This window comes from Lolium rigidum, unplaced genomic scaffold (genome assembly GCF_022539505.1).
Source record: "Lolium rigidum isolate FL_2022 unplaced genomic scaffold, APGP_CSIRO_Lrig_0.1 contig_30070_1, whole genome shotgun sequence".
Lineage (NCBI taxonomy): Eukaryota > Viridiplantae > Streptophyta > Magnoliopsida > Poales > Poaceae > Lolium > Lolium rigidum.
The window spans coordinates 1-23,517 of NW_025900127.1; the positions used below are offsets into that span (position 1 = coordinate 1).

At 44.2% G+C, this 23,517-nt stretch overlaps 1 protein-coding gene across 2 annotated transcripts; it reads left to right on the forward strand.

Annotated features, from left to right (window-relative positions):
* The first annotated feature begins 17,575 nt into the window (after window positions 1–17,575).
* On the forward strand, window positions 17,576–23,080 carry LOC124680869 (zinc finger CCCH domain-containing protein 13-like). 2 transcript variants are annotated; one of them, XM_047215904.1, is made up of 6 exons: window positions 17,576–18,434; window positions 19,087–19,717; window positions 20,451–21,867; window positions 21,952–22,041; window positions 22,172–22,321; window positions 22,721–23,080. In XM_047215904.1, exons 1-6 carry the CDS (start codon window positions 17,576–17,578, stop codon window positions 23,048–23,050), a joined length of 3,477 nt encoding a protein of 1,158 aa, XP_047071860.1. In that variant the 3' UTR covers window positions 23,051–23,080. The 2 variants fall into 2 exon arrangements, with proteins under 2 accessions (XP_047071860.1, XP_047071859.1); XM_047215903.1 differs by having other exon boundaries at window positions 22,172–23,080.
* The last annotated feature ends 437 nt before the right edge of the window (window positions 23,081–23,517 follow it).

Below are 23,517 nucleotides of genomic sequence, written 5' to 3' on the forward strand. Positions count from 1 at the left end.
TTATGGAGTTAACTATTGCTATGATAATATTGATGTGATCTATTCCTCCTACATATGCATGAAGGTGACAGTGTGCATGCTATGCTAGTACTTGGTTTAGTAGCGTTGATCTATCTTACACTAAAGGTTACTTAAACATGAGCATTATTGTGGAGCTTGTTAACTCCGGCATTGAGGGTTCGTGTAATCCTACGCAATATGTTCATCATCCAACAAAAGTGTAGAGTATGCATTTATCCGTTTCGTTATGTGATCGATGTTGAGAGTGTCCACTAGTGAAAGTCTATTCCCTAGGCCTTGTTCCTAAATACTCGCTGAGTTACTACCGCTTGTTTATCGTTGCGTTACTACTACTTGCGTTACTATCTGCTTGTTTACTCGTTTCTTATGCGTTACTACTGCTCGCAATACCACCACCATCAACTACACGCCAAGCACTTTTCCGGCACCGTTGCTACTGCTCATACTTATTTATACCACTCGTATTTCACTATCTCTTCGCCGAACTAGTGCACCTATTTGGTGTGTTGGGGACACAAGAGACTTCTTGCTTTGTGGTTGCAGTGGTTGCATGAGAGGGATATCTTTGACCTCTTCCTCCCTGAGTTCGATAAACCTTGGGTATCCACTTAAGGGAAACTTGCTGCTGTTCTACAAACCTCTGCACTTGGAGGCCCAACACTGTCTACAGGAAAGGAGGGGGAACGTAGACATCAGTGATCTTATGCTACGCTTAATTGGGTGTGTCCATTACATCATTCACATAATGATATAACCTTGTTATCAATAACATCCAATGTTCATGATCATGAAACTATGATCATCTATTAATCAACAAGCTAGTTATACAAGAGTCTTACTAGGAACTCCTTGTTGTTTACATAACACACATGTATCAATGTTTCGGTTAATACAATTATAGCATGGTATGTAAACATTATCATAAAACACAAAGATATATAATAACCATTTATTATTGCCTCTTGGGCATATCTCCAACAATCAACGCCCAGGGGCCTATTTTTCCACGAAGCTTCCAGAAGACCGGAGGACTTACGAAGTGGGGCCACGAGGCGGCGACACAGGGCCCCTCGTGACGCCCCTTTACCTGCCCTTCCGCCTACATATAGTCTTCGTCGCGAAACCCCCAGTACCGAGAGCCACGATACGGAAAACCTTCCAGAGACGCCGCCGCCAATCCCATCTCGGGGGATTCGAGAGATCGCCTCCGGCACCCTGCCGGAGAGGGGAATCATCTCCCGGAGGACTCTTCACCGCCATGGTCGCCTCCGGAGTGATGAGTGAGTAGTTCACCCCTGGACTATGGGTCCATAGCAGTAGCTAGATGGTCGTCTTCTCCTTATGTGCTTCATTGTCGGATCTTGTGAGCTGCCTAACATGATCAAGATCATCTATCCGTAATGCTATATGTTGTGTTTGTTGGGATCCGATGGATAGAGAATACTATGTTATGTTGATTATCAATCTATTACCTATGTGTTGTTTATGATCTTGCATGCTCTCCGTTATTAGTAGAGGCTCGGCCAAGTTTTTACTCTTAACTCCAAGAGGGAGTATTTATGCTCGATAGTGGGTTCATGCCTCCATTAAACTGCAGGACGATGTGATGAAAGTTCTAAGGTTGTGGATGTCTTGTTGCCACTAGGGATAAAACATTGATGCTATGTCCGAGGATGTAGTTATTGATTACATTACGCACCATACTTAATGCAATTGTCTGTTGTTTGCAACTTAATACTGGAAGGGGTTCGGATGATAACCTGAAGGTGGACTTTTTAGGCATAGATGCATGCTGGATAGCGGTCTATGTACTTTGTCGTAAGGCCCAATTAAATCTCACAATACTCATCATATCATGTATGTGCATGGTCATGCCCTCTCTATTTGTCAATTGCCCAACCGTAATTTGTTCACCCAACATGCTATTTATCTTATGGGAGAGACACCTCTAGTGAACTGTGGACCCCGGTCCATTCTTTTACATCGAATACAATCTACTGCAATACTTGTTCTACTGTTTTCTGCAAACAATCATCATCCACACTATACATCTAATCCTTTGTTACAGACAAGCCGGTGAGATTGATAACCTCACTCGTTTCGTTGGGGCAAAGTACTTTGGTTGTGTTGTGCGGGTTCCACGTTGGCGCCGGAATCCCCGGTGTTGCGCCGCACTACACTCCTCCGCCATCAACCTTCAACGTGCTTCTTGGCTCCTCCTGGTTCGATAAACCTTGGTTTCTTTTACGAGGGAAAACTTGCTACTGTACGCATCACACCTTCCTCTTGGGGTTCCCAACGGACGTGTCGACTGCACGCATCAGTGGCCTATATTTCTTCGGTTGTAGCTTCTGCATCCCAGGATTTGCGCCTCTGAATGTCTTCTGAAGAATCGAAAGGCGCAAGTTCATACTCTTGGGAATCCGAAGATTCATCCTTAACGTATAGCCATTTCTTGAGCCAACCTTGGACGGAGTCGGCAAATTTCAAATCGAAATATCCGGCTTCAGAACGCACGCAAATACAAACATCACCTACATTGTAGATGGCGTTCTTCGAGTTGTTGCGGTGGAGGTAAAAAATGCGTTTCCACAGGCCCCAGTGAGGGTGGATGCCCAGGAAGCACTCGCATAGGGTGACAAAGATGGAAATGTGAAGGAGAGAGTTAGGGGTCAGCTGGTGAAGCTGAATCCAATAGATGAAGAGGAGAGTGCGGAGGAACTCATGCGCAGGAACAGAAAACCCGCGGATGAGGAAGTCAACAAAAGTTACCCGGAAACCTGAAGGAGGACGAGGGAAACTTTCATCCCCTGGCATCTGCATGGCCTCGTTGTTGAACATGCCCAATTTCTTGAGCAGCCGTTTATCCTACGATGAGATCTTGGATCTCTCCTAGCCAGAGATCCGTTCCTTCTCCACGCGTTCGGCGGTGCCGGGAGCGATGTGCTTGGTGAGCTTGGTTCGTGGAGGCATGGTGACGAAGTGGCGGAGCAAAGAGAAGAAGAAGATGAGCGCAGGAGGTGCTCGAGGTGGAAGAAGAACAGAGGCAGGAGCAATGAATGTGCGGCGCAACAAAGGGGAAAAAAGGCGCATGGTCAAAGCTTATAGATGGCAGACGATGAGGCTCAACCGTTGGATGAAAAGGAGTGGATCCTGGACCTTACGCGTGCTTGTGTGGTAAATAGTTTTTACACTTTATTTTTTACGGGAGGAAGTTACTACGCGCGTGTGATGTCTACGGGAGCTTCTATTCTTGTAGACAGTGTTGGGCCTCCAAGAGCAGAGGTTTGTAGAACAGCAGCAAGTTTCCCTTAAGTGGATACCCAAGGTTTATCGAACTCAGGGAGGAAGAGGTCAAAGATATCCCTCTCATGCAACCCCGCAACCACAAAGCAAGAAGTCTCTTGTGTCCCCAACACACCTAATAGGTGCACTAGTTCGGCGAAGAGATAGTGAAATACAGGTGGTATGAATAAGTAGTAGCAACGGCACCGTAAGTGCTTTGCCCAGGACGAGTAAACAAGCAAGTGAGTAACGCAGTAGAAACAAGTAAACAAGCAGACGATAGCGATATTTAGGAACAAGGCCTAGGGAATAGACTTTCACTAGTGGACACTCTCAACATTGATCACATGACAGAATAGATAAATGCATACTCTACACTTTTGTTGGATGATGAACACATTGCGTAGGATTACACGAACCCTCAATGCCGGAGTTAACAAGCTCCACAATAATGCTCATATTTTAGTAACCTTTAGTGTAAGATAGATCAAAAGACTAAACCAAGTACTAGCATAGCATGCACACCGTCACCTTCATGCATATGTAGGAGGAATAGATCACATCGATATTATCATAGCAATAGTTAACTTCGCAATCTACAAGAGATCATGATCATAGCATAAACCAAGTACTAACACGGTGCACACATCGTCACCTTTGCACACGTGCAGGAGGAATAAAACTACTTTAATAACACATCACTAGAGTAGCACATAGATAAATTGTGATACAAAACATATTGCAATCATAAAGAGATATAAATAAGCACCTCACTATGCCATTCAACATTGAATAAGTATTCTGTGAAATATGGCCTAAGAGACCCACACAGTGCACACACTGTCACCTTTACACACGTGGGACAAGGAGTCTCCGGAGATCACATAAGTAAAACTCACTTGACTAGCATAATGACATCTAGATTACAAGCATCATCATATGAATCTCAATCATGTAAGGCAGCTCATGAGATTATTGTATTGAAGCACATAGGAGAGAGATGAACCACATAGCTACCGGTACAGCCCCGAGCCTCGATGGAGAACTACTCCCTCCTCATGGGAGCAGCAGCGGTGATGAAGATGGCGGTGGAGATGGCAGCGGTGTCGATGGAGAAGCCTTCCGGGGCACTTCCCCGCTCCGGCAGGGTGCCGAACGGAGACTCCGTCCCCCGCATCTTGGCTTCGCGATGGCGGCGGCTCCGGAAGGTTTCGTGGTTTTCGTCGAACGCCCCGAGGTTTTTAGGTCGGGGGCTTTATATAGGCGGAGAGGCGGCGCGAGAGGGCTTCTGGGGGCCCACACCCTAGGGGGCGCGCCCCCTTGGCCGCGCCGGGGTGTGGTGTGGTGGACCCTGCCCCCCTTCTCCGGCGGTTCTCGTGTGTTCCGGATGCTTCCGGTAAAATAGGAACCCGGGCGTTGATTTCGTCCGATTCCGAGAATATTTCGTTACTAGGATTTCTGAAACCAAAAACAGCAGAAACAGAACCGGCACTTCGGCATCTTGTTAATAGGTTAGTTCCGTAAAATGCACGAATATGACATAAAGTGTGCATATAACATGTAGATAACATCAATAATGTGGCATGGAACACAAGAAATTATCGATACGTTGGAGACGTATCAGCATCCCTAAGCTTAGTTCTCGCTCGTCCCGAGCAGGTAAAACGATAACAAAGATAATTTCTGGAGTGACATGCCATCATAAACTTGATCATACTATTTGTAAAGCATATGTAGTGAATGCAGCGATCAAAACAATGTATATGACATGGGTAAACAACTGAATCATAAAGCAAAGACTTTTCATGAATAGCACTTCAAGACAAGCATCAATAAGTCTTGCATAAGAGTTAACTCATAAAGTAATAATTCAAAGTAAAGGTATTGAAGCAACACAAAGGAAGATGAAGTTTCAGCGGTTGCTTTCAACTTATAACATGTATATCTCATGGATAATTGTCAATGCAAAGCAATATAACAAATGCAATATGCAAATATGTAAGAATCAATGCACAGCTCACACAAGTGTTTGCTTCTTGAGATGGAGAGAAATAGGTGAACTGACTCAACAATGAAAGTAAAAGAATGGTCCTCCATAGAGGAAAAGCATCGATTGCTATATTTGTGCTAGAGCTTTTATTTTGAAAACATGAAACAATTTTGTCAACGGTAGTAATAAAGCATATGCAGTTATGTACATTATATCTTATAAGTTGCAAGTCTCATGCATAGTATACTAATAGTGCCCGCACCTTGTCCTAATTAGCTTGGACTACCTGGATCTTTGCAATGCACATGTTTTGACCAAGTGTCACAATGGGGTACCTCCATGCCGCCTGTACAAAGGTCTAAGGAGAAAGCTCGCATTTTGGATTTCTCGCTTTTGATTATTCTCAACTTAGACATCCATACCGGGACAACATGGACAACAGATAATGGACTCCTCTTTTATGCATAAGCATGTGGCAACAATTATTATTCTCATATGAGATTGAGGATATGTGTCCAAACTGAAACTTCCACCATGAATCATGGCTTTAGTTAGCGGCCCAAAGTTCTTCTCTAACAACATGCATGCTCCAACCATGAAGGTGGTAGATCTCTCTTGCTTCAGTACAAGACGGACATGCATAGCAACTCACATGATATCCAACAAAGAATAGTTGATGGCGTCCCCGTAAACATGGTTACCGCTCAACAAGCAACTTAATAAGAGATAAAGTGCATAAGTACATATTCAATGCTACAATAGTTTTTAAGCTATTTGTCCCATGAGCTATATATTGCAAAGGTGAATGATGGAATTTTAAAGGTAGCACTCAAGCAATTTACTTTGGAATGGCGGATAAATACCATGTAGTAGGTAGGTATGGTGGACACAAATGGCATAGTGGTTGGCTCAAGTATTTTGGATGCATGAGAAGTATTCCCTCTCGATACAAGGTTTAGGCTAGCAAGGCTTATTTGAAACAAACACAAGGATGAACGGTACAGCAAAACTCACATAAAAGACATATGGTAAACATTATAAGACTCCATACCGTCTTCCTTGTTGTTCAAAACTCAATACTAGATATTATCTAGACTCTAGAGAAACCAAATATGCAAACCAAATTTAGCAAGCTCTAAGTATTTCTTCATTAATGGGTGCAAAGTATATGATGCAAGAGCTTAAACATGAGCACAACAATTGCCAAGTATCAAATTATCCAAGACATTTTAGAGTTACTACATGTAGCATTTTCCAATTCCAACCATATAACAATTTAACGAAGGAGAAACTTCGCCATGAATACTATGAGTAGAACCTAAGGACATATTTGTCCATATGCAACAGCGGAGCGTGTCTCTCTCCCACACAAGCATGATGTAATCCAATTTATTCAAACAAAAACAAAAACAAAAGCACACAGACGCTCCAAGTAAAGCACATAAGATGTGACCGAATAAAAATATAGTTTCAAGAGAAGGAACCTGATAATTTATCGATGAAGAAGGGGATGCCTTGGGCATCCCCAAGCTTAGACGCTTGAGTCTTCTTGATATATGCAGGGATGAACCACCGGGGCATCCCCAAGCTTAGACTTTTCACTCTTCTTGATCGTAGTATATCATCCTCCTCTCTTGACCCTTGAAAACTTCCTCCACACCAAACTCGAAACAACTCATTAGAGGGTTAGTGGACAATAAAAATTAACATGTTCAGAGGTGACACAATCATTCTTAACACTTCTGGACATTGCATAAAGCTACTGGACATTAATGGATCAAAGAAATTCATCCAACATAGCAAAAGAGGCAATGCGAAATAAAAGGCAGAATCTGTCAAAACAGAACAGTCCGTAAAGATGGATTTTATTAGGCCACCAGACTTGCTCAAATGAAAATGCTCAAATTGAATGAAAGTTGCGTACATATCTGAGGATCACTCACGTAAATTGGCATAATTTTCTGAGTTACCTACAGAGAATTAGACCCAGATTCGTGACAGCAAAGAAATCTGTTTCTGCGCAGTAATCCAAATCTAGTACTTACTTTACTATCAAAGACTTTACTTGGCACAACAAAACACAAAACTAAGATAAGGAGAGGTTGCTACAGTAGTAAACAACTTCCAAGACACAAATATAAAACAAAGTACTGTAGCAAAATAACACATGGGTTATCTCCCAAGAAGTTCTTTCTTTATAGCCATTAAGATGGGCTCAAGCAGCTTTAATGATGCACTCGCAAGAAATAGTATTTGAAGCAAAAGAGAGCATCAAGAGGCAAATTAAAAACACATTTAAGCCTAACATGCTTCCTATGAATAGGAATCTTGTAAATAAACAAGTTCATGAAGAGCAAAGTAACAAGCATAGGAAGATAAAACAAGTATAGCTTCAAAAATTTCAGCACATAGAGAGGCATTTTAGTAACATGAAAATTTCTACAACCATATTTTCCTCTCTCATAATAACTTTCAGTAGCATCATGAGCAAACTCAACAATATAACTATCACATAAAGCATTCTTATCATGAGTCTCATGCATAAAATTATTACTCTCCACATAAGCATAATCAATTTTATTAGTTGTAGTGGGAGCAAATTCAACAAAGTAGCTATCATTATTATTCTCATCAAGTGTAGGAGGCATAGTATAATCACAACAAAATTTACTCTCCATAGTAGGTGGCACAAAAAGACCACTATCATTATCATCATCGAAATAGGAGGCAAAGTATCATCAAAGAAAATTTTCTCCTCAATGCTTGGGGGACTAAAAATATCATGAAAACCAGCTTCCCCAAGCTTAGCATTTTCCATATCATTATCAACAATGGTGTTCAAAGCGTTCATATTAATATTACTACCAGCATGTAAATAAGATTTCATAGGTTTTTTAATTTTCGCATCAAACAATCCATGTTTTAAATCAGGAAATAGAATAAGAAGCTCATTGTTGTCCATTATGCCAAACTAGTGTAAACAAGAAACAAAAAGATGCAATTGCAGGATCTAAAGGAAATAGCTTCGAGCACAAACACAATGGCGCCGTAAAAGTACTGTTACCCGGGACCGTAGTATGAGTGCCTTTTTACCTTTCCTCCTCGGCAACGGCGCTGTAAAAGTGCTTGATGTCTACGGGAGCTTCTATTCTTGTAGACGAGTGTTGGGCCTCCAAGAGCAGAGAGGTTTGTAGAACAAGCAAGCAAGTTTCCCTTAAGTGGATACCCAAGGTTTATCGAACTCAGGGAGGAAGAGGTCAAAGATATCCCTCTCATGCAACCCCGCAACCACAAAGCAAGAAGTCTCTTGTGTCCCCAACACACCTAATAGGTGCACTAGTTCGGCGAAGAGATAGTGAAATACAGGTGGTATGAATAAGTAGTAGCAACGGCACCGTAAAGTGCTTTGCCCAGGACAAGTAAACAAGCAGTAGTAACGCAGCAGTAGTAACGCAAAGAAAAACAAGAAACAAGCAAGCTGATAGCAGTATTTAGGAACAAGGCCTAGGGAATAGACTTTCACTAGTGGACACTCTCAACATTGATCACATGACAGAATAGATAAATGCATACTCTACACTTTTGTTGGATGATGAACACATTGCGTAGGATTACACGAACCCTCAATGCCGGAGTTAACAAGCTCCACAATAATGCTCATATTTTAGTAACCTTTAGTGTAAGATAGATCAAAAGACTAAACCAAGTACTAGCATAGCATGCACACTGTCACCTTCATGCATATGTAGGAGGAATAGATCACATCGATATTATCATAGCAATAGTTAACTTCGCAATCTACAAGAGATCATGATCATAGCATAAACCAAGTACTAACACGGTGCACACACTGTCACCTTTGCACACGTGCGAGAGGAATAAAACTACTTTAATAACACATCACTAGAGTAGCACATAGATAAATTGTGATACAAAACATATTGCAATCATAAAGAGATATAAATAAGCACCTCACTATGCCATTCAACATTGAATAAGTATTCTGTGAAATATGGCCTAAGAGACCCACACTGGTGCACACACCGTCACCTTTACACACGTGGGACAAGGAGTCTCCGGAGATCACATAAGTAAAACTCACTTGACTAGCATAATGACATCTAGATTACAAGCATCATCATATGAATCTCAATCATGTAAGGCAGCTCATGAGATTATTGTATTGAAGCACATAGGAGAGAGATGAACCACATAGCTACCGCATGCAGCCCCGAGCCTCGATGGAGAACTACTCCCTCCTCATGGGAGCAAGCAGCGGTGATGAAGATGGCGGTGGAGATGGCAGCGGTGTCGATGGAGAAGCCTTCCGGGGCACTTCCCCGCTCCGGCAGGGTGCCGGAACGAGACTCCTGTCCCCGCATCTTGGCTTCGCGATGGCGGCGGCTCCGGAAGGTTTCGTGGTTTTCGTCGAACGCCCCGAGGTTTTTAGGTCGTGGGCTTTATATAGGCGGAGAGGCGGCGCAGGAGGGCTTCGGGGGCCCACACCCTAGGGGGCGCGCCCCTTTGGCCGCGCCGGGGTGTGGTGTGGTGGCCCCGCCCCCTTCTCCGGCGGTTCTCGTGTGTTCCGGATGCTTCCGGTAAAATAGGAACCCGGGCGTTGATTTCGTCCGATTCCGAGAATATTTCGTTACTAGGATTTCGAAACCAAAAACAGCGTGAAAACAGGAGCCGACACTTCGGCATCTTGTTAATAGGTTAGTTCCAGAAAATGCACGAATATGACATAAAGTGTGCATATAACATGTAGATAACATCAATAATGTGGCATGGAACACAAGAAATTATCGATACGTTGGAGACGTATCAGCGTGCCGGGAATATCAGAGGACGTGCGTGCCCCACTTGCGCGACGTTAAGGACTGATGTCTACGGGTGCTTCTATTCTTGTAGACAGTGTTGGGCCTCCAAGAGCAGAGGTTTGTAGAACAGCAGCAAGTTTCCCTTAAGTGGATCACCCAAGGTATCATCATAAAAGTAGCATGGAACATAAGAAATTATAGATACGTTTGAGACGTATCAAGGACGAGCAACAGTTTTGGACCCACAAAATAGTGGTCTACCAGCAGTCATGTCTTCCCAAGGTGGCCACACATGGCCTTTGTCAACAACGACATCATGGTGTCGTAAAAACTTCGAAAGATGGAGCAATACATAGTTGGAAGAAAACTTCGGGAGCCTATGTACAAATGCAAGCACTTGTTCATATGCTCGGGGGCTACTCTTATCAGAAGTATTGCGTATACTTTTGATAAGATGATGAGGTGATGATAAAAATATAGAGTTGGTTAAATAACAGAAGTTGAGCCTACAACCAACTGCAAACACTCGGTTGTAGCCTCGAGAGCTACTCCCATCGGGAGCGCTGGGCGCGCACCCGATGAAATATAGAGAGAAGAAGGAGAAGCAAAATAACAAGTCACTATAGAGTTGGAGTTGATGAACTTTTTCGTACATCTTCGAGGTACATATAACTCGTCATGTACTCCCACCAGGAGGTCAAGATGTTGTTTTACGTGTCATCTCGAAAAAATGAAGAATTCCAGCAGCCGCACAAAGGCACTCAACAATATATCTTCAGAGCGTGTCTGTCGCGGTAAAAACTCTGGATGCCGTGACTCGAAAAAGAGTACACGAAGGTAAGACCCCATGATCCGTCCTGGGTGGCGTGGCATCACACATGAATGCACTCTCCCACTTTATCCGCGTCAACAAATGCGAAGAAAAATCCTAACGAACACGTTGGGTACTCGATAAAATAAATCTGGAATTCGATTCACGATAAGTCCTGAAGCGGCACATGTCGAATTACGCATGTATCCCAGGTTTTGAGTATAGGGACTTGAGCTTGAAGTAGGTTTATGCGGGTTTGTCACGAGAGCAATTAACTGGTACCTGATCCGTCAGATGAACCAGCCTCATTTACCGTCATCCCTGTACAAAATAGACATTAAGTAAAAAATTCATTATGAAAGATAGATATACAATGAAGATCTTTACTCGGCTTTACGATGGAGATTTTACTCAACTCTACGATTCAAGCAAAATCTTGGGGCTACTGATATAGGTATGCCTAGCAGGCATGTCGAATAAAGTACCTTGGTTCTATATAGAAGCACGAAGCCCATGGACCCGAAGCTTTGGAGGCTCTGGAGGTTAAGGATATGCGAGTTAGAAAAGTAGAGTTGTAATAGGAAACCTATATCAATATAGGAAAGGCCAACATGGCTCGACGGTTTGTAACTTGTACGACACGGAAAAGCCTCGGCTCCACCTCCTATATAAAGGGGAGCCGAGGGAGAAAGAGGGGATCGAATCAATTGTAACCCTAGCCACCATAATTTCGAGTTGAGCACCTCTATTCGGCTGAACCTTCAAGATCTACTTGCCCTCTACTTCTTACGAAACCCTAAGTCTAAAATCCGTAGGCATTGACAAGTTAATCCCTTGTCAATTGGCGCCGCATGTGGGAACTGGAGGTTGCAAGGTCCTGATCTCGATGGCATCATAAACATCATTGTCAACTGCAAGCAACACGATGGACGGAGGTAAACAAGTCCAACCTGATCTCGCCGATTTTGTTCCTCACCCTCCCGCCCATTTGCATGCATACACTGATCTGGAGGAGTCGATGGAGATGACGTTCAGGAGCTTCCGCTTCCTCGTCGGAAAAGAAGGATCGCATCGTCTCGCGACACCGATTTTTTCGGGACCGTTGGCGGTCGAGCCCGATTTTTTGGGATCGTCAACATCATATGTCGAGTCAGGCGACGAAGAAGTTTCGCCGCCACGCTTCACCAAGCCCGCCGACGGCGGGGCGCTCGCCAATCTGTTCGGTGACACGACTTCCGGGTCATTCATAGAATCCGATGTGGACAGCGACTCAGAAAGCTTCAACAACTTCGACTTCACCAACACAACAACTCTACTGCTAGTAGGGAGGTCTTCACCGATCTATTTGACGGTGTCACCGCCCCTGAGGCTGATGAAAACTCAATGGCAACATATCACCAGATCTGTGTAATCACAAGATCAGGCCGTGAAGCTGACGAAGAGTCTGAGGCTTTCGATGATTTGGGCAACCCTTACATCGATCCCGCAGATCTCACTCTAGGAGCAGGAAACTAATACATCAAAACCGCGCTGCGAGAAAAAGTAGAACTACCGCAGTAAGCGTAGGACAGAGCCGCAAGAGCTATGAACGGCACTGAGCCGATGACTACACAAGCGCTGCAAGCATATCAGTATAAAATCGCTCGCTCCAGACGCGAGTTAGAAAAAATGTAGCGAAAACTCGACGAAAGAAAGGTTGCAACTGATGCATCAAGCGAGCGCATGGCCAACCTAAGTCGACACTCGAGAACCTCAGGAGATAATCACATGGACACCTGCGCAAGAGCAAGATCTAGGTTGGCAGGTATACCCGAACAAGAAAGGGAGAACCTGATTCAAAACTTTGACATGTCCTTCATGTCAATAGACATGAGAGGGCACATCATACCAAAAACACCAGAGGCAGGGTATATGGCGACACACGCATTCTTAATAGCGTCCAGGCCACCTCAACGAGATCCTAGATCATCACTATACCAGATGGACATGAGTCGGTGTTATGGGTGTAGCGATAGCAGGAAAAGAAATCGCACCACAACCCGAAAGTGCTCCATGACGAAATAGCCCAAGGCAAAATAGTCCCTGACACACTTTGGCGGTAGCGTGAGATGCTCCAAGAGAAGGCGACGCAAGAAACACAGTAGCTCAAGCTAGAATCGACATAGCACGTGAGGAAAGGACTGGCGAAACCAGAACACGTGAACATCGGCACACACCGGAGGATAGCGACGAAGACTTGTGTAGACTCCCTTGCTTTACCCGAAGGGTTCACAAAACTCGAGCGCCCACCAGCTTCAAGTTACCCAACAACTATAAAAAGTTTGACGGGTTGCAAGATCCAGTGGATTAGCTAGTCGATTATCTGGAGACAGTAAAGTTGATGGGTGGAACAAGGACAACATCTATGCAAAGCATCCAAGTCCACCTCAGTGGAGCCGCAAGGTCTTGGATGAAGAAGCTACCAGAGGGACCCATTGATAGCTGGAAAACTTTCGAGGACCTATTCGTGTGGAATTTTAGGTCCACTTGCAAAAAACCAGCATCAGAGCAGTTGAGGACTTGCAAATAGAAGCCGGATGAATCGATGAGAACGTACATTCAGCGCTGGAGCATCATCAAAAATTTGGCTGGACACATGTCCGATGAAAGAGCAATAGACGCGTTTGTTGCAGGGATCCGAAGAAGACATGTAGTCGAAAATTGGGGATGTCCAACCCAAGGACAATAGTAGAGCTCATGGAAATAGCAAATCGGTGGGTCGACGGAGAAGATGCTGTTCACAATAAACGGCAGAGGTCACCCGAAGAGAATCGCAATAGAAAAACAACCAGAATAGGCGACGTTTCTGCAACTTTGCGGAATATGACGGTCCCGGCCAAGTATCGGCTGGCTTCCGAGGAAACAGTGGAGAAAATCATCGTGATGACTATCACAGGAACAATGACCAATGAAGTGATCACAGAGATGCACTAAGTTCCAGTAGGCAAAACAATCGACTAAGGTTCGCGAGGCCATACAATGTGTCACCCGAGGATTTGCTGAACGGGCCGTGTCAGATACGCTTTTACGTCAACAGTGATGGAAGGAGACAATTGGGTCACCTCCAGAAGGACTGTCGAACGTTCCAAGCTCTTCGAAGAGCGACAAAAGCACACATGCAGAAGCTGTAAATAGAGGATATGTGCAAGGACTAAGGAGCGAAGTACATGTACCTCTGCCACCATAATTTCGAGTTGAGCACCTTTGTTCCGCTGAAACTTCGAGATCTACTTGCCCTCTACTTCTTACGAAACCCTAAGTCTACAATCGTATGCATTGGCAAGTTAATCCCTTGTCAGCAGGTACCCATATCATTCGAGTCGATCAAGGGAAGATGTGTGATGAGTGGAGAAAGGTGTGCTACCACAAAACCTCAGTGACAGAAAGAGAAAAGTAATGGTACATGTTTAGTGATTCATTCGGAATCATAACACAAGCATCTAGCTTAAGTCTTTGTTCTTCCCTTGATCGACTCATATACTTTTCGCAGATTTAACTTTTTTTTCGAACTCTATTTTGATATGCCCAACGAGTAGAAGGATTGCAAATATAATTTGTTAATTTATCACTTTGACGACTTGCTGCTTGTATATTGCCTATTTTCCAGCATATATCATTTCTATTCCAGTATCTCAATCTGCTCTCTATATCGTCGCCTTCTTAACCATTTAGATCAGAGCACTTATCGTTGCGTATCTCTCTGCCAATATATCTGTGTGTTTTTGCTACACGTAAAATTAAATTGACTATAGTTTTTATATAACTCCTATTCACCCCTCTCTTATCGTCATTTATTCCGATCCTTCATTTGTGTGACAACGCAAGGTTATGGAGGCAGGCAATCTCATATGTTGCATATGCGTCTCGTGCAAGGAACAACCTCTTTACAAACAGCGGAGATGAAACAAACAGCCACAGAGAAGCAAAGGAGAAGAACGGACCAGGTTCATCTTCCATTCATGGTAGACACGGAAACATTTTAGCTTTTCCAAAACGTGTGCATAAGTGGTTCCTCGGCTGGTCCCATTCCCGAAAGTTCCATTCAGTCTCTCGAAACACGCATGACAAAGCAAACAATAAAATATTGTTGCATTGCTGGCTAATCGACTATCCCGATAGATTGGTCGGCTAGCCTGCCACCATTTGGCCAAACAACCTATCAACAACCGAGCTAAAAAAGGCAGTGTGGCAACAATCATGCCAAAAAGCCAGTGTGGTAAGATCGGAGCCAAAAAGGCAGCCTCGCAACAACGACGCGAAAAAAAGGCCACCTGGCAACATCCGAGCCACAAAGGCAGCCTGGCCCAACCATCGGTTTTCGGTCGAGCTATGCAAGAGAACCAACCCACATGCCGGAGTAGAGAGACACGATTTGGTAACGGAGCTGCGTTCTACCGGGTAGGCATCCACCCTTGGGGTCCTCATGATCCGTGCTTTAGTTTGTGCCATATAGCATATCTCTATAATCTAAATGATCTTTTAGTGATTTTTTTACGAACCAAGATTAACAATAATTTGAAGGGGAAATAACTTAAATAGTCAAGATATTTGTGAAATATATGCATATGTTTATGAAGCAACAAGATTTAATTAATATTGATTAAATTTCATAGATAAATACACATTGTATGGCAGTGAAATATGGCAACAATTTGGAGAGGGCTCAACACAAGTGGGTGCTTCCACCATGCCGTGTCTCTCCAAATCGAGCTCATGGAGGTCGTAGAAGCACTGCACTCCGACCCTGTTCCGCAGGATGGAAATCCAACCCGTTTACTGCGAGTAAATTACAAAAAACTACCACAATTCAGGCTAGGGTAACATGTCAGTACCTGTTTTGCTAATTTTTGCAAAAAACTACCACCTTTGAGGTAACGCGTTACAAATAGCACTAATAGTCATTTGACACAGCTATAATTGCAAATCTGACCAATATGACCCAGAAGTAATGGATGAGTTGGCAGAACACGTGGATGCGGAGCTGACGTGGACGTGGGGCCCTCCTGTCAGTCTCTTTTTTTTTTCCTTGCCTTCCTCCTCATACTATCTCTGTGAACGCTGCTGCGAGCTATCGTATTGAGAGACCGACAGGCAGGTCCTGAGTGTGTGCTAACTGTCGTGAGCTTGCATCTCATAAAAAAAGTAGATGAGCTTGCAGAGTATATATATAATCAATAATTCTAAAATTATCCAGCATGAAACAACATATGTTTTTTGCAACTGGCCGGCTTTAACCAAACGCATAGTCGCAGATGACTTTGGCTGTAGGTATTGGGTTCGGGTACTCCTGTGGTCATAACTTTCTTTTTGTGTATTTTAATCGGACAGAGATTTGGGATTTGGTGCACACGGGCACCACTGATCTCGTTTTTTTTTTTTTAATAAAATAATAGTTTTGAGTTGTAAAAAATTCTGGAAAAAAATCCACACATAGTCAATGATGTATCCCACAAACAGGCAAAAAATCACTTTCAAATACTTAATACTTTGAGCTACACAAAAATGAATTTTTTTTTTAGATCTGAGTAGTCATTTTCAAATCTCCAAAACATATCAGAATTTGTCATTTTTGTCCTGGTCAAAATAAAAAGAATTTCGGATTGGGATTTTTCATGATTGTGGGATGTATCAATGGTAATCTACAGAATTATTTTCATGATTTTTTATAACTTGTAAAAATATTTTTTTTAACTGAGCGAGAGCACTGGAGCTCGTGAGCTAAAATCACTTTTCGATTTTAATCTATTTTTTCTGCAAAAAATAATTATTTGCTAGGACTATGATTCGATGCCTTTACCGGTCGCAAACGAACAGCGGGTACCACTGCATCTCTCAACCAGATATGAAAAGCTAACGTAGCAATTTATTTATTTAGATCCAAAAAAAAGTTGGATTCAAATTTGTTTGAATAAACTTGGACGGAAAAATTCTGATATTTCCGACATTTTCTGGTAACCGAATTTTAAGTTGTCCGTCGGTAAATAATGTTACCGAGAAAAAAAAAACTTGTGTCCACATCAGCTCCTTATCCACGTGTTCTGCCAACTCATCCATTCCAGACAGGCCCTACTAGTCAGATTTGCAGTTATAACTGTGTCAAATGACTATTAGTGCTATTTGTAACCCGTTGCCTCAGAAGTTGTAGATTTTTGAAAAAATTAGCAAAGTAGGTACTGACCTGTAATCCTAGCCCGAATTGTGGTAGTTTTTTGTAATTTACTCGTTTACTGCAGTGCAGGGAGTAGAGGCCCAGCTAGCGAAGCGAAGGACCCGCGGGCGACGCGCATCGACTGTCGTGGCAAATCTCCAAGCCAAAAGCACGAGGCGCACCACACCCGAAATCCAAAGAGAGCCGGGGCGAGCGAAACTGAACCATTTTCTGCCCACCCACGAACTCGTCGCCGCCGCCGCCTCCACCCTCCTGTTTCCCCACCACACCAAAACCCTAGCCACCCACCGTCCAGGGTCCACTCCCCCGCCCCCCCTCCCCGCCGCCGCGACGACGGCCGCCTAGATCCCCCGGATCTCGCCCGCCCCAGCCTCCCCCGCACCCACCCTCGCCGCCACCGCACCAGCCGCGGCGCGGTTCTTCTGGCCGGCCCCACCACCATGCCTCGGGCCTCGCGCCACCGCTCGCACCGCTCGCACAGGCGGGGCGGCTCGGCCGACCGGTCCGACTCCGACGGCGGCGACGACGCGGCCGCGCGCGACGAGCCCACGGCCGCGGCTAGGGTTCCGCGAGATCCCGACCCTCCGGAGCGGCGCAGGTCCTCATCCGGGAAGGACGTGGCGAGCTCGGGGAACGGCCACGCGGCGGAGCACGGCCGGAAGAGGAAGGACAGGGTCGAGGAGGCCGTGGTGGACGTGGTCAGCGACCGCTGGAACAGCGGCGTCTGCGAGGACCACCTGGTGGCCGACAAGCGGTCCAAGGGCGACGTGTTCGGGCCCGTCGACGTCGTGGACAAGCCCAAGGACGAGCCCAAGAGGCCGAGCAAGCGGGCGGCGGCGGGGGTGGATGAGAGGGCCGAAGAGGTCGTCGTGTCCAAGAGTGACTCCGGGAAGCGGCGCTCGGACAAGGACAAGGAGTTGGGGAGGAGGGAGAGTAGCGGGCAGTATAAGGATGACAGAGATAGGGAGAGAGACAGGGAGAAGGAGAGGGAGTGGGAGAGGCTCAAGGAGAGGGAGAGGGAGAGGGGCCGGGATAGGGAGAAGGAGAAGGAGAGAGAGCGCGAGAAGGAGAGGGAACGTGAGCGCGAGCGCGATAAGGAGCGTGACAGGGAGCGAGAGCGGGAGCGCGACAGGGAGCGGGAGCGCGAGAGGCAGAAGGACCGGGAGAGGGACAAGAAGGACTATGATTCCAAGCATGACAGGTATGAAGATGGCGGTGCCAGGAAGAATGGCTCCAAGTCTAGCAGTAGAGTGGACGAGGACGGCTACTCGCACAAGAGGCACACTGCTGAGACCAATGGTAAGGTAACCCTTGGTTGAAGTGTGCTGATGATATTCCTGCTACCTGTGTGTGTTTAGTTATGCATCATTACTACATTACTTGGTCTGAATGATACTCTGGTTAAATTTGCTCTTAGTTCATCTTTAATGTATAATTAATATTACTAGCTTCTTGCACATCAACTTGTTTGTCATCTTTCTAGTTGGTTGTGCCGTGCAGTGTCTTTTCTTATTGTTGATGAGTCATTTGTCATCGTAGTTTCTTGAGCGCCGATTCCATCTTACCTGTTGAGCTACTAAGCAAACTGCTGAAAATACTACCTGTGCAACCATAGAAATTATGATTGCCTAATTTCATATACTTATTTAGCATTGCTGCACTGATACCCATACCATACTTTCTCAACAAGCTTTTTATATTCATATCATGTAGTTCAACTTGAATTCATATCTCTCTATGTCTGGTCTAGCATTTTCCGAACGGGTAAACATATGTTATACTGTGTGAATTGTGAAGGAGTGAACGCAGTACTTTTTTTTGAAACAAGACTGAACAAATTACTCATCAAGTTAATTTATCTATTCATTCCCGCTTGCCTCTACATGTTTATTTGGTTCCTTGTTATCCTTCATTCTTCTCTGTGTTTCTAAAGTGGATATTTTGGAAACAGAAACTCCTGCCAAAGAGAGACACAGTAATCCCGACAGGGAGACAGATAAACACAGCCGAAGAAAAGACGACGCTGAAGACAAAGATAAGTGGCCAGCTGACAATAGAGACAGTGATGACCGGAAGACCCTGTCTAGGTATGATCATGGCAAGGTTAGGAGCTCTAAGGAACAAAGGTTTGACGATGACAAGTACAAACAAAAGTACAAGGATGATTATGAGAGGGATAAAAGGCAGCAAGATGACAAGTGTCCGGATGAGCGCATGACCAGGGATCATGGAAGTGATAGGGCTGATTATAAGGGCACAAAAGATGGGCACAAAAATTCGGAGGGCCATTACAGAAAGGAAGACGGTGATCGTTATGATGATTATGGCAGTAGGTACAAGGAGAACAGAGGGAGAAAAAGGCCACCTGAAGAAAGTGATGACCAATATGATCTGAAAACTCCAAGCACACGTGAGCAACGTGGAAATTTGGAAAAATCTTCAGGCAGCGGGCGACTCGATTCTCTGATTGAAAGAGCAAGGTCTGAACATCGACATGCAGAAAATGTTGATTCTAGTCCGAGTAAAGCCAATGCAAGAACTTCACCTGGCTCAAACCCTCATCATGAAAAAGATCAAAGCTGGTAACATTTCTTCTTTATTGCTAGACATGTGAAAACTGAAAAGTATGCAGTCGTCTTAGACTCTTGGTAGACTTTAGCTTTGTAGTCTTACCTTCTCCCGGTTGTGGAAATATCATGTTCCACTTTAGCATCATAACTAACTTAAATAGTGAGGTGATATGTATTATATTTAAGTTCACCATGGATTTCTTTGGCATTACTAGCTTCATATATAGGTGCGCAATGAGTTAGTGTATATCACTCAGTAAAAAATAACATATTGCACGGTGGCAGTAAGGTTTCTATATGGATTTGGTTGCTGATTAGTAGCATTAGATGGTATCCTTCACAGTGAAATTAATCCTTACAGCTCTGAGTTAATCTAATATTCGTCATGGATGGGCTTGTAGGAGTACGAATAAAGGTTTTATTTTATTGGAGTTAGTAAGGGTGAGACATGGATATAGCTTATCTACAACGCGATCTGAAGACCATTTGTGGGGTGGAATTTACCCTTTTTTGTATTTAAGTAAAATCTGTAACTGTTTGTGTTTGTCTATCCCATTTACTGTAACTGAGGGATATGTCTAGGAATGCTTGTGCTGTGATCTTGACTATAATTTTTTTCTTTGGTTGATAAATATTGTAGGAATTTGCAACTAATAAGAACGTTCTGACGCAGTTCATGCTGTCTGCATTTCTTTTTAATGCTCGCTTCTTCTAGCATTGAACTGATCGAACAATTTGTCTGCAGGCATGGATCTAAACCGACAGATCATGCAAAGAGAGAGACACCGTATGATGAAAGAAGTATTCGACCAAGAACATCTTCAGGCCGAGAACGGACACCTGCTTCTAGACTGCGTGACAGGGATACAGACAATTGGTCTTCAGAAAGACTCAAACAAAAGGATGATCTCCAGTCACGTGACACACCATTGGAAATCTCTACATCCTCACAATATGATCGAACACCAAGGAAAGATACACATCCTTCACCAAAACAGTTATCTGATAAATCCCCATCTTCAAACGACCAAAGGTTTTCAGGTAGGCCTAGTGGTGGTCGTAGTCTTGATAATAAAGGGGAAAGGAGTGTCCCGCCTAAATACAGAGATCGAGATGGTGATTTATCCTTGGAAAGGTCATTTCATCAAGATCGAACACCAGCTAAAATTCCATACAGAGAACCAACACCTTCTGCTTCATCCATAAGCAGAGGTGGTCATTTTCCAGGTTCATCTCCAAGTCATTCACTGATGCCACCTGCGAGGCACAGAAGTGATGATTCTTCCTTCTTGGGTTCACATGATGATGACCGTAGACCTCAAAGTGGAGATAGAAGGTTCCATGGCCATCAGAAGAGGAATGATATGAATTCTGGACGAGGCCATGGGCATGCATGGAATAACGCACCGGGCTGGCCTTCTCAGGTTGCAAATGGTTTTGTCCCCATGCAGCATGGTGCTCCTGGATTTCATCCACCTGTACATCAGTTTCACCCCCCACCAATGTTCAACCTTAGGCCCCAAATGAAGTTGAACCAAGCTGGAGTTTCATATCCTATGCATGACGCAGTTGACAGGTTTTCACCCCACATGCGCCCGTTTGGGTGGCCTAATTCACTGGATGAATCATGCCCCCCTCACCTGCAAGTTTGGAATGGTGGCAGTGGTGTATTTGGGGGTGAACCCTATATGTATGGTAGGCAAGAATGGGATCAGAACAAGATGCATGCTGGCAGTAGAGGCTGGGAGGCCACTGGTGATGCATTGAAGGGACAGAGTGAATTGCCTGACACTGAATTTCCTGCTGCTAAAAAGGAGCCTGACTGTTTAGCAACCCCTGTTTCAGAGTCTTCTGGTGGACAATACAATCTTAATCCTCATCCTGAGCAGAAAGATACAAACCATTTGAATTCAGAAAAACATGAAGCAAAGGGCGATGCTAAAAGTGCTGTGAAAAATTTGGAAGCTCCCCAAGGCACAACACTCAGGGCTTCCATGTTATCAAGTAATGGTACTGCAGTATTTTCTAAGAACTATTTATCTAGAATTAGTGTTTCACATGATCTTGTGGAGTCAGAGTTGTACAAAAGATGTACATCCCTGCTGGGAGAGCTGGGCATAGCAAATGGTGGCCCTCAGGGGATTAAGAATGGGCTTATTCAGGTATTAAGTGGTTATAATTTGTTTTATCCGATCCTCTAATATGGTTTTCCTTTTCTCTGATGATGATTATTGCATTTTTAACAGAATGCTGGAAATGCTGGAAAGATAACTAGAGAACATGAAAGCCCGATGTTGGGTTTCTTTTATCTAAAAAACAATGATTCTATTTTTCAGGCAAGTTTTAGCTACTCTCCTCTTGAACATCTTACTCAAAATTTCGAACTTGTGGTTCATTTTATTCTTAGAGCTAGTCTTGACCATCAATGTATTAACATGGGTGTGTTTATCTCTTTTACCATAACAGAGAGCTATGGCCCTCCACAAGAATCAGACAGAAAAGGCTGTGGCTCCTATTATTCAAGCATTTGAGCAAACTGACGAGAAAATGGATTTAGCAGAAGAAAGTCACGAAGCCACAGAAATGCTTGACCATACTCCACCGGAGGAATTGATGGTGAGTAACCCTGTTTTGCACCATTGTGCTGACATTATTGAAGGGCCACCGTTAAAACCGGTGCCTGGTGATTGCTTGGTGATGACGACACCTGTAGCAACTACATTATCTGGTGATGTGGATGCACCTCCAGCAATAACAAAATCTGGAGATGTGGATGCACCTCCAGCAATCACAGAATCTTGTTGCGTGGAAACACCTCCAGCAATATCAGGACCTGAAGACACCAATGTGGTGGCCAAAGGACCTGATGAAGATATGGAAGTGGCGGCCTCTCCAGCAATCACAGAACCTGATGAGAACATGGAGGATGTGGCACCTCCAGCAATCGCAGCACCTGTTGATTGCCCAGCAGATGGTGCACCAGAATTAATCATAGAACCTAGTGATGTCTTGCAGGAGGCTCCTTCAGCCATTGAAGAATCTGGTGGTACAAAGGAGGTTGTGCCACCAGCGGTCACAGAACAATCTGTTCAAGTAAAGGATGATGCTCCTGCTGTTGCTTGCCCTCCTAACGAACAAGAGACTGTCTCCATGATGCATGCAGGAGTTGCGAAAGATATGCAAGGAGATACCGATGATAGCCCTGAGGACGCTGCCGTGAATGCATCTAGCTTTGTGTCGGAGTTGGATGTTATTGCAAGTGGGGCTCAGGATTGTGAAGGTTTGTTGGTGGAGGGTAGGGTAAATTTAAGCCGGATACCTAATTCTCCAGAAAGTACACATTGAAACTCCTTTTATTTCATTTTTAATTCTTTTTCTCGGAGGGTTTTATGCCTTCCGCCTGGAGTTACTTTGAGTTGCATCGGTTTTTATTTACCATCCAGTGTTTTCCCCGTCTAGTGCAGTGTTTGCTGGTGGGAGCTTAACGTGCGTGTGAGATACAGGAGCTGCTGGTGGGGCATGTGTCGGCGTTCAGGCGCTTCATATGCTCTTTCAGCGTTGCTCCATGTCTTTCCGCGTGCTCGTACTAGTAATCATAGGCAAGCGCTTTTCATTGCACAACATGTTATGGGTAAAATTTCCTTCATAGTCTGCTTGCCTGTCAGTATTTTGTGGGGTATAAGCTAGTATGGGCTAAATATTGCAACACTTAGCATAAAAGATAGGTATTAATAAAAATCTAATTACATGTTTTGGTTCAGATTACAATTAGTTTTACAATTTGTTCCAGTCAAACGATTTTCGGCTTGACT